At 37.6% G+C, this 17,114-nt stretch overlaps 1 protein-coding gene across 5 annotated transcripts in view; it reads left to right on the forward strand.

Annotated features, from left to right (window-relative positions):
• NOL4 (nucleolar protein 4) overlaps window positions 1-16,474 on the forward strand; it is a 167,294-nt gene extending 150,820 nt beyond the window's left edge. For all 5 annotated transcript variants that reach the window (XM_058178220.1, XM_058178222.1, XM_058178221.1 and 2 more), the window contains 2 exons: window positions 3,747-3,927; window positions 16,122-16,474. In XM_058178220.1, coding sequence (XP_058034203.1) covers window positions 3,747-3,927; window positions 16,122-16,315 — 375 coding nt within the window. In that variant the 3' untranslated portion in view covers window positions 16,316-16,474. The remainder of the gene's footprint in view (window positions 1-3,746; window positions 3,928-16,121) is intronic.
• The last annotated feature ends 640 nt before the right edge of the window (window positions 16,475-17,114 follow it).

Here is a 17,114-nt window from a genome sequence, read left to right on the forward strand (position 1 = left end):
GGATTTAATGAACCAAATCAACAGCCAAACAGCATCTAGTCCCTGTTTAGAAATAAAATTTTCCATCTCTACTGTTCGCATCAACTCTGTAACCTTATTGAAATTGAAAGAAATTCTTGGCCACTCTGATATGCCATAACACAGAGCTGTAATTTGAGCTTTTAAGTTTATTGCTCATAAAATTTAAACTGGGTCAAGCCCAGAAGAATTAAACCTAATAGAAAACACAACATTATGTCAAGATGGTTCTTTACTAGATTACATGCAAAAAACAGCATTGTCCAATCAGACCATGGATACTAAAGAAAATGCCATCAATCCCCATTTGCACAGCTGGTCACATTCAGCGACTAATGGACTTGGATAAGGCTATGCATTTCTATTTACATCAAAAGTTGCACCCCCTTAGTTCTTGGATCAAAATGAACATGTTGCAAATTGGTCAAAAGCTTGTTGCTGTTCAATATTTGCATGGACATTTTTGCTGCACGATTCATGACTGCTTGAGTTGCAATTTATATCACACATACAGATACACAGAATACTTGAATATAGGTAATATTTCATAACAAGCTTCATTTGTCTAATAACTGTAGAAAATAGATCTCTGGATTATTCAGTACAGATAGTCCTTGACTTACAATCATAACTGAGTCTAAAACTTCTGTTACTAAGTGACACATTTGTTAAGTGAGTTTTGCCCCATTTTCCAACCTTCCTTGCCAAATTTGTTAAGTGAATCACTACAATTGTTATATTAGTAACATGGTTGTTAAATGAATCTGGCTTCCTCATTGACTTTGCTTTTCAGAAGGTTGCAAGGGTGATCATATGACCCTAGGACACTGCAACTATCATAAATACGAATCAGTTGCCAAGCAGCTGAATTTTGATCACATGACCATGGGAATGCTGCAATGGTCATAAGTATGAAAAACAGTCATAAGTCACTTTTTTCAGTGCCATTGTAATTTTGAATGATCACTAAATGAACTGTTGTAAGTCGAGGACTTCCTGTATAAGTATTCAATGATGGGCAATGATAAAATAATTTTCCAAACAGAAAACTCCTGATATAACAGGGTGTCTTAGATCAGGGGTCTCCAACCTTGGCAACTTGAAGACTTGTGGACTTCAACTCTCAGAATCTTTCATCTAGCAAAGCTGGCTGAGGAATTCTGGGAGTTGAAGTCCACAAGTCTTCAAGTTGCCAAGGTTGGAGACCCCTGTCTTATATTATCCCTCTAAATTTCAGAAATGCACAAAAGATTACAATTTACCTCATACACTACCCATATCTATTGCATTTATGCATCATAATAATTTTCAATCATTAACAACGAATTTATATGCAACTGTGATTGTTGCTATGAAGTTGTTCTCATGGTACTACAATCTTGTCTGTCATTCTATTTTAGAGTGAGTGGACAGTACAGTTCATTCCCAGGCCAGTTCTATTTTTCCTGAGCAGCTAATATCCCACATGAGAAGAACTCATATAATTTATTCCTCATAAAATCTTTTATGGGGGTTATTGCGACAATGGAGGCTACGGTGACATACAAAAAGTTCCCATGCCACTCCAGATTATGAATAATGATTAAAGATTCATCCTAGAATCATTTGCACTACAATTTGAATATTAATTAATTAAACATTGCACCCACTTTTAAGGAAGTTAAGCCTACTTCCTTAATTGTAATTATATAACATAGGAGTTGATTTTTCGCAACAACAGCCAATTATTCTCTATTTTGTCTTTCTTATCAACTGTTGTTAAGTCTAGCGTGCTTTATGGATGGTGTTTGTATTTTTGAATTCTAAAGTCCCAGAGCACTTTAGCTTCTTTATTATTAATATTTTGTGTCCATAATATATGGTTAGATTAACAGACTAAGGCTGGTGGAAATTTTAGAATTCAAGTTCTAACCAAGGACCTAATAATTATTAAGGTAGGGTCTAAGAAAAGAAACAATTCCAAGCAGGGTGAGGTTTTTTTTTTTTAATTTAGGGAATTTTTGTCAGATAAATTGAATACTTTCAGATATCAAAGAAGTCCTTCAGGTGTTGGACTGACACAACTGGTATATCAAACATGTTATGAACAATATGTCTGTCTGTTTGAATCTTAAAGTCCCATAAAATCTTAACCTGTTTAGGTTCCAAAAGCTTCTCACCTTGATAATCCCAGTAGTTTCTATCAACGGTGAAATGCATTTATCTTTGCTACCAGTTTAGGAATGTGAACGCATGTGCCTCTTCTGCGCATGTGCAGAGCATTCTGTGCATGCTCATAGGGTAAAAAATGGGATGTAATGACATCCCAGTGGGTGGCGGAGCCTCCCGCCGCCAGTGCTCCCGATTCGTGCAAGCCAGATAGATCCGGCCAGATTTCACCACTGGTTTCTACTGCATTCAAATCCAGACCTCTGGCAAAGTTTCCAGTGAATAATCCTGACAGCTCAGACATGACCCTGCCTGTAGTCAGTTTGTGAAATTTTGCTGCAGCAAAAAAAATCAATTATTGTTGGTTCATTGCAGTCAGCCAGATATTTTGACTGGATTTAGCATTGTTGCCCACTTATAGAATCCTTTCCAAGGGTATGGGAAAGGCATGTGTTGTTATTGGATGGCATTAAAAGTATTGTTGCAAGATGTAAGCTGTTTCAAGCTTCGTTTTGTTATTGACTGATGGTAATTTTGTCATTTTACTGATAATTTTGTCAAGTATTTATTATCTTCATAGGTGTTGGTTGTATTAATTGAGATAATTTAGATTTAGATAATTGATCTAGCATTAATTTTGAATGGTGTATAGCATGAGTGGCAACCTTTGTCATTTAACATACTGGGTTGCTGGGAGTTCAGCAATCTATGGTATAATAAGTCCCAAATCTGGATTTTTGCATTCCATGCACCAGAAAGCTGAATAACAATCATTTTAATGATACTTTCTGAAATATAAGCAGGGTTATCTATCATATCAGACATGCCTTTTGGTTCAGGTAGAAAATGAGACTGGCAGTGAGTTAAATGCAATGCCTCATGATGCTTCTTTCTTCCATGTTTCTCTTCTATGATTCCATTATACGATTCATCATGGTATCATGATAGCAAGCCAAACAAATACCAATATTAGCATAATAATTGCCTCTTAGTTTTATCTGTAGTTTCACTTTAAACTTCCATGCTCTGAGGCAATGGTGGGTTTCAAATTTTTTTACTACCGGTTCTGTGGGTGTGGCTTGGTGGGCGTGGCAGGGGAAGGATACTGTAAAATCTCTATTCCCTCCCCAATCCAGGGGAAGGATACTGCAAAATCCCCATTTCCTCCCGATCAGCTGGGACTTGGGAGGCAGAGAATAGATGGGGGTGGGGCCAGTCAGAATTTTTACTACCAGTTCTCCGAACTACTCAAAATTTCTACTACCGGTTCTCCAGAACTGGTCAGAATCTGCTGAAACCCACCTCAGCTCTGAGGTATCCTTCATAGAAAGAAGATGGAGACTACAGATTCATAGAATGAGTCATACATTTGACCAATGATAATAATGACAGTTAAAGTTATGCAAAGTTTCCTTTGTTTTATTTCTGGCAAGATTAAAATCTTGCTGTGGTTGTATTACATCTTTGCTTAGTTTTTTTAAAATAAATACTCTATTAAAGAACAGTATAATGTCTTAATCTTTTTACGAAACACATGCCCCTCTAACTTGACACTTCTTCATTGGACATTGTTCCTGCAGGATGAGCCTGCTTCTGCTGACAAACCATTTAAACAAGAACCAACCCAGGTCACACACTCAACATCAGCTGTTTCCAGTACACAGGAGGTGCTGTACATCAATGGAAATGGGACCTACAGTTACCATAGTTACAGAGGGCTAGGTGGAGGTCTGTTAAATCTCAGTGATGCTTCTACTAGTGGTGAGTGTTTTTGCACTTTTGCATATACATTTGCATGCATGCATATCTGTCCTGTTTGGAAAATTGCTTCCTCCTTTATTTCAGAATAAAAATTAGCCAAACCATTCGGTTGTTCTATGGGCTAGCATCCTAATATTATGTTAATAGACACAGATTAATAATATTTAAACCTTAGTTCTTTCTCTAATTAAACCTAGATCTATATAATATAAAATGTAGAGTATTAGATTTGGAAAAAACAAAATGAATCATGGCAAAGCAGGATAATTGGAAAGAATTTTCATTTTCTTTAATAGAATGGAATTGTCTCTGCCTACTTTATCCATTTCTCAACATCCATGACGTTTCATTCCATTCAGTTTTTCTGAATTTCAATTATATTGTTAAGGAATATTCCAGGTACTTAAAAGAGGAAAAATAGTCATTCTGATAAAATTTACAGGGAAATGTGGAAGTAATAGAGCCAATACCGATATATTTAAGTCAGAGTAATACTTCCTTGATCAGATTACTAGTTTCCTCTAATACCTCATTTTCAGGATTAAGAAAGTATTACTATTTACTCCAAATCACTATTGTCCAATTTCTTATTTTGAGGAATTATGTGACTGTGATAAATTTTGTGATCTTGATCTGAACTGGCCATCTTTATATTTTCATGTCAATTTTTATAATTACTATATATAAGGAATATCTTTAGTCCAGTGGTGGGATTCAGCCAGTTCGCACCACTTTGGGAGAACCGGTTGTTAACTTTCTGAGCAGTTTAGTGAACTGGTTGTCAGAAGAAATCATTAGGGCAGAGAACTGGTTGTTAAATTATTTGAATCCCACCACTGCTTTAGTCTTTATGTCTCTCATTTGCACAAAACTCTCTCAATCTATCTATCTGGAAATATGACACAGATGCTCCCCATTGTAGAAATTACTAATGTCATATATTTAATATCATTCTGCCTCAAGAAATGCAGAAAACAAACATTTTTATGAATGTTTTATCATTTACATTTGTAATATAGAGGGCAAATCATAATGAAGAATGAGTATACAGTATATAGCAGAGTTTGTAATCTTCTTTAGGACAGCCACATCTTGGATAGATGCCTGGATAATTCTAAATTCATACCCTGATTCTAACCATGTTAATTTAGAAAAGGGTATCCCATTTAATTTAAAAAAACTTTCTTCTCGGCATTGCAGTGAACTATAATATAGAATTGTTTTTGTTGGCAGAACAAGTGTAAAACCCAGATGCTTAAATTATGCATGTAATTAGTATCACTTCTTTCCTATAAAAACATGCTTAGAGAATGATAATATAATTTAATCTTTCTTTTAAAATACATGAAGGACAAGATACTGTAATGCTATTCTTTAAAACAAGTTATCTACATTCTATTAAAACTCTCATTGCATTTATCTGTACATTCAACTTAGTCCAAAAGATGCATTACACCACAACAATTTTTGAATCAAAGTACCTAAATCTGCACATTAAAGGATTCATCAAAATGAATTCTACTACTATTACTTCTGTGGAATTGAAATTTCCATAATGTTCAAACCAGTTTTATTTGCAAACTTGTGGCCATTTTAGCATCCCTGGGGTTATATGATCATGATTTCTGATGCTCCCTGCCAGTTTCTCATAAGCAGTAACAATGGGGATGCAAGCAGAAAGGAAGGAGTCACTCCTCCTTCCACTGCTTTTTTGCCTGCCTGATTCACTTTATCTGTTTAAGTATATACTGACTTATTATTGAAGTGTATTTGTCACTACAATTATTTTTCTATTTATGATATATACTCAAAATTAGGTGAGTAAACAAATAATAATCAAGATGCTTCCCCAATGGATACAATAAAAGGCTTTCGGTAGCTTGTTGGAATTTTGGAAAGGAAGGAATTGAGGTGTTTTCCCTACATACTCTTTCTAGAAGAGATTGGATAGTCATTTGTCTGAAATAACAAATAGGGTTTCCTGCTTGAGCAGGACTAGAAGACCTTCAATGTACCTTCCAGTTCTTGCTTCAAACAGTTCTACAAAGAGGTAGGAAGAGGGTTCTCAAGAATGAGAAAGTGGAACTCTCTTTCCTTCATCCATCCACTCAGCCAGTGCCCTGAGATTATATTTATGCTGATGACAGTGGTTCTCCAATGCAGTTCTCAAGTAATCAATGTCTTCTAACAAATCATCAATGAATATTCTGAATCTGGGCAGTTGCTAGAGAGTTACTAACTTCTTTTATTACTCCATAGCATTATAAATATTTATTAAAATGATTGAAAGCAAAATGCTGTCCAAAACTTAACCCCTTGAAACTATTAATAGTTCCTTTTACACACCTTTTGTAATTCTATTAGATGATTGGGGGCTTAACAACACAATCTGCTTGGCATTTGAAAGAGGATAATTCCTCCTCTGATTTGAAAGCTGAATGTATCCTTGCTTGTGAACTGCTCAGAGTTTTCCCTGTAATGTGTGAGAGATGATTTTTAAGAAAAGTGAGAGAACATTTTCCTCACTTAATGATGTAGTTTCCATTTCTTTAGAACTGGCCAATGTTAATTGCAGTATCTCCCCCTCCCATTCATATCTCGAAATAGTGTTCTATTTTTAAAAATATAATTATTAACTGTACTAATATATGGTAAAAAGTACTACTTTTTAACCACTTAGAAATAATGATTAAATTAGCTAGGACTTAATGTCTTGGATAGGCTATTGAATTTCAAACTGGTCGTCTAATAATAGTTGCTGGATTGCCAGAGTAACTCAGACATGGCTTTGCTGCTCCTAAGCAGTCTGTGCTTTTTCAGTGAAATAAGCATATATCTTATTCTGACTTGCATTTTAGAATTCTAAGTAATTGATGATGCCAACAAGTAATTTATGTAGCAATAACTACCTCCTGTTAAATCTTGCAAATCATTTGTCCAGCAGTGTGTTTAATGTCAGATTTACTCAGCAGCTAATATGATAAATGAATGTCTAGTTCTTGGAGAGGATTCACAGTGCTTGTAGCATTTTGAATGATTTAGTTAAAACAAGAACTGTTTCGCTTCCAAACATATGTGATGTCTCTGTAACTGCAATGAATCCATAAAACATAGGCGGTAACTACTTGCAATATAAATTACTAAGTTACCTCAATGATGGCAAGCAAAATAAAATTCCTTCAGCACTGAAAAGAATGTGACAGAGAAGATTTCTTACTTAAACTTCAGGTATAATTTGCTATTCTAGATGAAGTTGGACTTCTGCACCCAGAGGAGAAAGAGAACATAGAATGATGGCTCTTTAATCTTAACGCAATGAGAGTCAGCCTGTGAATGTTTGGTATTTGTTCCCAATAGTAACATGTGAATCTGTCTGCATAATATCCTCTCCAAATAGGATAATCAAGCATTAAGTATAAATCCAAATATAAGGGAAATTATGCCTATGGATCTTCACCCATTGTGCTAAGTGGTGCTTATTTATATTTGGTTTGAATATGGAGTTACACAACATACTACTTGGCCTCTCAATGGCTTTTCAAACTATTGAACAGAGGTGTCAAACTCAAGGCCCGGGGCCAGATTCAGCCTGCAGGGTGCTTAGATTTGGCCTATGGGGTCACCCTGGAAAACAGTGAAGGGATGGCCTGTGGTGCCTTTGCCAGCGAAAACGGAGCTTTCCACATTTTTGCTGGCAGAAGGTTGCAGGAGGCCGTTGCAGCCGAAAACAGAGCTTGGGAGCCCACTTTCTCTGGGAGAGCATTTGGGCCACCACAGGCACCCCGACACAAGTGATGGTAAACTGGCCATGCCCACCCTGGCCACACCTACTCCAGCCACCGGAGGTCAAACATAACCCTCATGCGACTCTCAATGAAATTGAGTTTGACACCCCTGTTCTAGAATCACTCTGGGATTGGGGGCATTGTGTTGTCTGGTTCACTTTCCTCCTCCAAGATCACTTTCAGTTGATGCTGATTGGGGCAAGAAGTCACACAGCTAGCCCCTGCTTTGCGGTTTCCCTCAAGGACAATGCTTTCTACACTCCTATTTAACATCTACATGAACCTGTTGTGGGAGATTATCCATCATCATGGGATGAGATATCATCAATATGCTGATGATAATTAGCTATATATCTCTGCCCATGGCCATCTTATCTTGGTGCATGGAGGCTGTTAAGGTTTGGATGTGGCGCAGCAGGCTAAAACAGAACTCTAGCAAGACAGAGTACATCTAGATTAGGTGCTCTTTGGCTCATGGGAAAATACTATCTTTGGTCATAGATTGGCGTGCCTTGCCTCAGACTGACCCAATGCATAATCTGAGGGTTGCAGACTCACATTTCTTGCTCCTGGAAATTGTGTTCAGGACACTTTGCATAACTACAAGTTGTGTGCCATTTATGCCCATTCCTGGACTATCATACCATTCTCACAGATGGAAAGTGTGAGACCATGCTTTGGTCAATTGCATCTGGACTATTGTAACGCCCTCTACATGGGGCTGCCGTTGAAGAGTATCTGGAAGCTTCAGTTGGTTAAGAATGCAGCAGCCCAAACAGTTTTGCACAAGTTTAGACGTGTCAGCTCTGATGGATTCTTGTCTATGGAACATCATTCCCCTCCCCCCATGAGGTATGATTGGCCCCCACCTTGTTGCTTTTCTGAAAGACCTTGAAGATATATATACATATACATATATATATATATATTCCTTCTTTGTGACACCACTCAGACCCATAGTCAGCTCCATAGCTCCATATGATCCATAGCTCACTTCTACAAAATCTCGCCAAATTCCTTGCCAAACAACTTCAGCCCTACGCAGAATCCATCACCTCACACATACAAAACTCATTCCACTTCATAGAAACAATAAAGAAACAAAACCTACAACCCAGCGATCTACTTGTGAGTTTCAATGTCATATCCCTCTTCACCAAAGTGCCTATTAAAAAAGCCTTGACAGCTATCCAAAACAAATACAACCCCCCCAAACACATCCTAGATCTAACCAACCACTGCCTAACCAACACATACCTTATCCATAATGGACAAAGATACAAACAGATAGAAGGAGCACCCATGGGATCACCCCTCTCACCTGTCATTGCAAACCTATACATGGAATACTTTGAAACCAACGCTTTAGATAAATCTGAACTCAAACCCAAACTCTGGCTTAGATACGTAGATGACACTTTTGTAATTTGGCCACATGGCAAGGAGAAACTGGACAACTTCCTCACGCATCTCAACAGCCTACACCCCAAATTACAATTCATTATGGAAATAGAAGCTAACAAACAACACCCCTTTCTGGACGTCCTAATCTACAAAAAACTCAACGACTCCCTAGGACACACCATCTACCAGAAAAAAACACACGCCAACCACTACTTAAATGCACAATCACATTACCACCCTGCACAGATCAACTCCGTAGCCAAGACTCTCATCTCCAGCACCAAACGCCTAGCCGACAAAAGACCACCTGAAAACAGAATTACACACTCTCACAAACGTTTTAATCTCCAATGGATTCCAAAGAAACACAATTACCAACCTAATCCAAAGGGAGACACTGCCCAAGAACCAAGACACAGAACAAGACAACGGGATCTCCCTCCTCCCATACATCAAAGGCACCACAGATAAAATCAGCAAAATTCTTCACAAACACAACATCAAGACAGCTTTCTGCACAGACCAAAAAATAACCAACATCTTAAGAAACCCCAAAGACAAGATCCATCTAGAAAACCAAGGAGTCTATGAAATACCATGCAAAGTCTGCCCAACCACATATATTGGACAAACTAATAGGAGAATAAATGCACACATTGCAGAACACAAGAACGCAGTCAGAAAAGAAGAAAAAACCTCCTTCCTTTTACAGCACCTTAAAACCACAGTACATGAAATTGATTTTGAAGGAACCAAATTAATCTCCAAAACTGAACACTATAACAAGAGAATAATTATTGAAGCCATCGAAATAGAGAAACACCCCCACAACATGAACAAACGGGATGACACCTGCCACCTACCAGACATCTGGAAACTGGCTTTAGTCAACAAACAAGTCCCAGCCACGAAAATTGACACCGGACCCAGGATAACACACAACGCCACCACCGATCATCCTCACCAGATTCAAACCCAAACCCATCCCACAGACGAAACACAACCACCATCCAGAAGCCAGACCATGCTGGCACCACTGGCTGCTGTGCCCTCCTCCAATCCCCATGCAAAGCAAGCTGACACATACCAAGAACACATGACAGGATCTCGGACTCGGAGCCAGACTGGGGCCCGGGATGCTGCATCATAGCCATCTGCTCAAGACATCACATCACGGAACTCCAGAGGCCACAACACCAAAGCTCAGGAACAAAAGACTAGGACCACACCCACACAGGATGCTGCGAGGCAGCCGACCAATCTGCAAACACCAACTCCATCTACCAATCAAGATGCAGCCACACAGTCAACCAACCCGCTCACAGCAACACTCCCCATCTCGACCAATCTGCAAACACCCACTCCATCTACCAATCAAAATGCAACCACATAGCCAACCAACCCACTCACAGCAACACTCCCCATTTTCCTACTAGTATTTATAGAGAGATGGCAGGTCTGACCACATTTTGTTCACAGAAGCATGAAGCTGAAAGCACCAGCCTGAAGATGATGAGTGAGACCTCATCGAAACATTGCCAAGATACTCTCAACCTTACACGGGAAAAGACCCGAATATGCCAAGACCTACATACCTATACCCGTGAAAAACTACGAACATACATACATACATACATACATACATACATACATACATACATATATATATATATATATATATATATATATATATACAAACATGTGTGTGTGTGTGTGTGTATACATACACATACATACATACACACAGTGTGTGTGTATGTATATATATATATATATATACGTAGGTCTTTGGTTATTCGGGTTTTCTCCCGCGTAAAATTGGAAGTGTCTTGGCGACGTTTTGACGAAGTCTCATTTGTCATCTTCAGGCTTCAGCTTCGTGCTTCTGGGAGCAGTGTGTGATTGCAGCTGTTTTTTTCCTTTTTAACTGCTAGTGGGGGTTTGAACTGATTGGGTGGGAGCTTGGCTTCGTGTTTGTGGTCGTGCTACATCTTCATAGTGGGTTTGAGTTAGAAAATCAAGGAGTATATGAAATCCCATGCACCGCCTGCCCCACCACATACATCGGACAAACCAACAGAAGAATAAGTGCACGCATTGAAGAACACAAGAACTCAGTCAAAAAAAAAGAGGAACCAACTTCTTCCCTGGTCCAACACCTTAAAGCCACAGGACACGATATTGACTTTAAAAAGACCAGAACTATCGCCAAAACTGAACACTTTAACAACAGAATAATCAGAGAAGCCATTGAGATAGAAAAACGCCCACACAGCATGAATAAACGAGATGATACCTCCCACCTACCAGCCATTTGGAAACCCGCACTTATTGACAAACGAGTCCCTAACACGAGGAATGACACCAGACCCACACTCACGAGGTCCACACAGGATGTCACCACCACACATCCACCCAGAAAGCAGACCCAAACCCACACTGATCAGGAAGCACGACCAAGGACCAGAAGCCAGACCGCAGCTGCAACATTAGCCATTTCAAACCCCTCCAATCCATACATACAGCAGACAGACACCCACTATGAAGATGTAGCACGACCACAAACACGAAGCCAAACAACAGCAATGCAGCTCACCAGCTCAAATCCCCCTGCAACTCAGACTAATCCGAGCACAACCAAGCCCCCACCCAAACAGGACACACCCCAGCCAATCAGAGCATAAAAAAACCCATCCAATCAGAGCACAGCCAAGCTCCCACCCAATCAGCTCAAACCCCCACTAGCAGTTAAAAAGAAACAGCTGCAATCACACATTGCTCCCAGAAGCACAAAGCTGAAGCCTGAAGATGATGAATGAGACTTCGTCGAAACGTCGCCAAGACACTTCCAATTTTATGCGGGAGAAAACCCGAATAACCAAAGACCTACATACATATATATATATATATATATATATACATATACATATACATATACATATACATATATATATATATATATATATATATATATATATATATATATATATATATATATGTTTTCTGAGGTTTTCGCGGGTGTTTGTATGTAGGTCTTTGGTTATTCCAATTTTACGCAGGAGAAAACCCGAATAACCAAAGACCTATATATATATGTGTGTATATGTGTATATGTTTTTTATATATGTGTATATATATATATAAAAAAATGAATCAGGTCAAAATAGTAGGCTAAGCCAACTTATGTTTTTATTTTTGTTTGTGTTAGAGCTATATTTGAAAGTGGTTTTTTTAAAAAAAGCAATATCCACAATGATATACTAAACTTTATACTATTTTGCTGTTCTCTGGGCTCTTAAACCACAAATCAGAATGCCCTGTCCAAGGAGATCAGTTTTTAATATCAATTTTTATGAAGTACTTAAAGTAGTCCATACATTTGCTGCTAAATCAAAATATGTCTTCTGCAGCAATTCCATTATAATTATAGTTTATATTATATTCCACTTTGCCTTTGAGAAGCTCTCAGTGGCTTAGATGTGATTTCCAAGTAGTTTCCCTTACCGGCATTGGCAGGCTGAAATCTTCAATAATTCATACATATAACAGCATTGTATGCCCTCTGGTTCCAGATACAGAGGAGGGAATAATGTCACTAATAACAGAAATGCACAAATTTGTACTATATGTAAAGAACTATGTATATTTGCTGTATAAAATTGTATTGAAAATAAGAATGGTTCATGAGGTAGGCTGTAATCCTAGAGATATGAAACTTCTGGATTTTTTTTCTATTTTAGTTCAGAGAAAAAAGTGGAATTTGGAGAGAAAAATTGAAATTTATTCCATTCTTATTGTTTAGCATTTTTTTACTGTATAAAAGAGTGTAGCTTGATTTGCTTATTAGGTTGTACATAAAATTGAAAAGCAGTTTATTCCGATAATTTTATATTTTGTTAAAACAATTGTGAAGCAATTTTACATTTACATAAATAGATTTTCAGATCAAATGAAATCTTTATTGTTTTCATAGACCAACCAAATGGATGTACAAGTTCGCTGAGCTTTTAAGGAAGTAGAGTCTCTTCATTTTTGCCTAAGAAAATGGACAAAGGATTAATTCTGAAAACAGATGAAATAATCAACTTGTAGTAAACATTAGGCATCCTACCATTGCGCAATGCATTGACCCTGGTTGCCCCATGAAATGTGTCTGCACTAAAACCCTGGTTGCCACATGAAATGTTACCTAATTATTTTCAGAAACTGAAATATCATCTATCAGCAAGTTCAACTTCTTAAGGCAAAGCTTTTAGTTTAGTTTATTGTCATTGCACCTTGTACAATGAAATTAAATGCCGTGTTCAGTGTACATCATACATAAAACTATAAAAATAAAACAAAAACACACATCCTTCACATTCCATACAATTGAATTGAAAACCCCTGATACTGGATTAATATTACATATACAGTAGAATCAATATAGTTACTGCTCTGGAATAGAAGTTGTTTTTCAGCCTATTTGTCCTTGTTTTTAATGTCCTGTACCATCTGCCAGATGGTAATAGTTCAAAAAAAAAAAAGGGTGCCCAGGATAAGATGGATCTTTAAGAATATTTTGAACTTTCTTAAGGCAGCAGGCATTATAAAGGTCTTCCAAGGAGGGGAGAGGGCAACCAATGATCCTCTGGTCAATGATATTAACCTTCTGGAGTGTTGACCTATCTGCCACTGTGCAAATAGCAAACCATACACAGATGCAGTAAGTTAAAATACTCTCTATAGTGCAGCAGTAGAAGGTCACCAGCAATTTTTCATTCAGTTGTTGTTTCCTAAGAAGTCTCAGGTAGTATAATCTTTTATGGGCCCTTTTGACCAGTGCTGCAATGTGAGCGCCCCAGGTCAGGTCCTCTTTTAGGATAACACCCAAAAACTTAAAACTGGCCACCTGCTGCACTTGATATAAATTGATAACCAAAGGTTGGATGTCTGATCTATTCCTTCTGTAGTCCACTATAAGCTCCTTGGTTTTATTGGTGTTAAGGACCAAGTTATTGTCTCCACACCACAAAAGCAACCGGTCCACCTCATCTCAATAGGCAGACTCATCCCCCCTGGAGATGAGTTCCACCACTGTTGTATCATCTGCAAATTTATTAATAGTATTACTGGCATGAGTGAGAATGCAGCCATGTACATAAAGAGTATAGACTAAGGGACTCAACATGCAACCCTGTGGTGTACCAGTGTTAAGAATAAGGGCCAAGGAGGTATGATTACCTAATCTGACCTCTGAGACTGGCCTGACAGGAAATCCATACCCCAAAATCAGATTGAATAAGAAAGCCCACGATCCATAAGTTTAGACACTAGTTTATGTGGAAGAATTGTGTTAAATACAGAACTAAAATCTACAAAAAGAATCCTTACATAGCACCCCCCCATTGTCCCAGATGAGTCAGAACAGTGTGAAGAGTTATGGCTATAGCGTCCCCTGTAGATCTATTTGTTCTGTATGCAAACTAGTTTTTTATCAAATGTATGCAGAAGAGCAGAAGTGATGTGCTGACAAACCAATTTCTCAAAGCACTTCATGATGATAGGAGTGAGTGCCACTGATCTGCAGTCGTTGAGGTTATTGATAGGGATCCTTCCACATATTTATTTCTTAATATCATATTTGTATTTTTAAATATGGATTATATTATTTTACAGCTTAATCACTTTTATGTGTTGGCCAAAAAGAAAATATTAGGAAACATTCCACAATCCCCCCTCCCCCCCAAAAAAATTTGCATTTTAGGAAAAAGGCAGAACTTCCTCTGAAATGGCCTTGGATAAAATAGAAAAAAGATAGGCTTTTTCAGATTTGATTTTTTTTTGGCTTTCACTTTTTTCACATTCAATGGATGATATGGTCCCCAGAGAATAAACAGTTGTTGCCTTTAATCCGTTTGCAACTTCATTCCCAGTGTAATTTTTGAAACTAGAAAAACAGCTTGTATGTACTCCTAAAGTACTCCTATGATTCAAGTCCAGTTGGCAACAGAGTAATCAACAGATTTGTCACTATTGATGATTCAGCAGTATAAAGTATGCTGACAGGGCTGTAAAGTTGAATCTAGTTTGGTAAGAATGTAAAAGCTAAGTGACATAATATAGGAATAAGCTGTCCTCAGTTTATCTGTGCGCCTGGCACACTTCAGTTTTTATCAAAGAAAGAAAGTTGGTTTCAGAAAATCAGAGATCAGTCTAGTTATCAGTTATGAACAAATTCTAGAATAGATTATTAACTTGATTGCAGCTAGAAAATTATTAACTAGTTGCTAGAGTTCATTATGGATTTAGCGAGGGTATATTATGCCAGACCAGCTATCTCTTTTTGCATGGAGTCACTGGTTCGGGAGAGAATGCATGCACCAGTATACATTGTAAACAGTATACAGTATACATTGATTTACATTCAATGAATTCAAAGAAATCCTTTTTGACAAGATGGTAAAATGTGGTTTGGGTATTTTACATGGAACAAAAGCAGCCATTTCCAATGCGTATTCAATAGGAATTCTATGTCAACTAGAGACTATGTTTTAGACCCAGAAATAAATTACTCGGGCAACAGTTGTGTAGAGGTATTGCTTAATTTAATTGTTAAATTTACATTTATCAAAAAAGCAGTAGTCAACAGTACAGAAGACAGAAAAAGCAAGTTGAATATCCTTATTATGCTTAAGGGCATAACAGCAAGCCAAAATAATTGCGGAAAATTGAACAGATACATGTAAAAACTCACTTTTTACAAAAAGGCAAAGATTTCTCTGTCTAGCCCTCTCTTTAAATATCCCTCTGGGAAAAACAGATGAAATGGAAAATAGAATCTTGGTTTAGGACCTGGATGAATGGAAAGCCATCTTATCAGGCAAGGAATGATAATATAGGAACATTCTACATTACATACTCTTCACTGGATTGGAAATTTAGTTAATTTTCCAAAGACCTTTGAAGTCTGTGAATCTATGAGGTTATCTTGATGTTTCATTCATTTTTAATTCTCTTTCTCAGGTCCAACTGATCTCAGTATGAAGAGGCAGCTAGCAAGCACTTCCGGGTCTTCTAGCAATACCAGCTCTAGACCTCAGCTGAGTCCAACTGAAATTAATGCAGTACGGCAACTGGTTGCAGGATATAGAGAATCAGCAGCATTTTTATTACGTTCTGCAGATGAACTGGAAAACCTTATTTTGCAGCAGAACTGAGACACACATTATTATCTTGCTGATCTAGTTTTATCATAGAATTTCCACTGATGACATTTTGATATTTCAGAGCAGATCTTTTCATGTGCCGCGGTCTTGTTGACAAGTTAATTTCCATTATGCCACACTGTTCTCAGTGTACTCGGTGTGTTATGGTTCTCCAAGCGAACTTGGATCTCTGACATTTTTAAGATCCTTTGTAATACCAGTTTGGTTTGTTTTCACGTGTCAGCATCAATAGCAAAAAAAAAAAAAAAAGTGAGTAGAAGTGTTAACCCATTCTAACAGGGACAGAAACAACAGATATACGCCTGGGGTTTCAAATTTGATTCAGAATCCAAGTGCAATATTAATGGAATATGCTACTGATTCAGTGGACTCAAAGCTGCATTATATGGCAAAATGTTGCCAAAAGCCCTGATATTAACAGGATGTAATTGCAATGAAAAGGATCTTGTATTTTAAATAAAATGTAATTTTTATAGGAAAAAAAACAAGAAAAAAAGGCTGGTTCACATTCTAAATTGATCATTTTTACTTTGGTAAATTTTTCACTGATTTTTCAAATGAAGTTTTGAGGAGCTGTTGTTAAATCCTCCTCAATGAAATTTTAATCCCCTCCCCAATTCACCTCTGTCCTCAAGGCATATTTTTCACGCAGAGCAGGTAGTTTCCTATCAAACATTTGTGGACTTACTTCTGCAGGAAGCAGACTTTCCTGAACTCATAGCATTTTTGCTTCTGTTTCATAATCAGTTGCAACTTATTAGTAGTTGTTGAAGATGTGAGAGCTATTTTC

This window comes from Ahaetulla prasina, chromosome 3 (assembly GCF_028640845.1).
Source record: "Ahaetulla prasina isolate Xishuangbanna chromosome 3, ASM2864084v1, whole genome shotgun sequence".
In the NCBI taxonomy this organism is placed as follows: domain Eukaryota; kingdom Metazoa; phylum Chordata; class Lepidosauria; order Squamata; family Colubridae; genus Ahaetulla; species Ahaetulla prasina.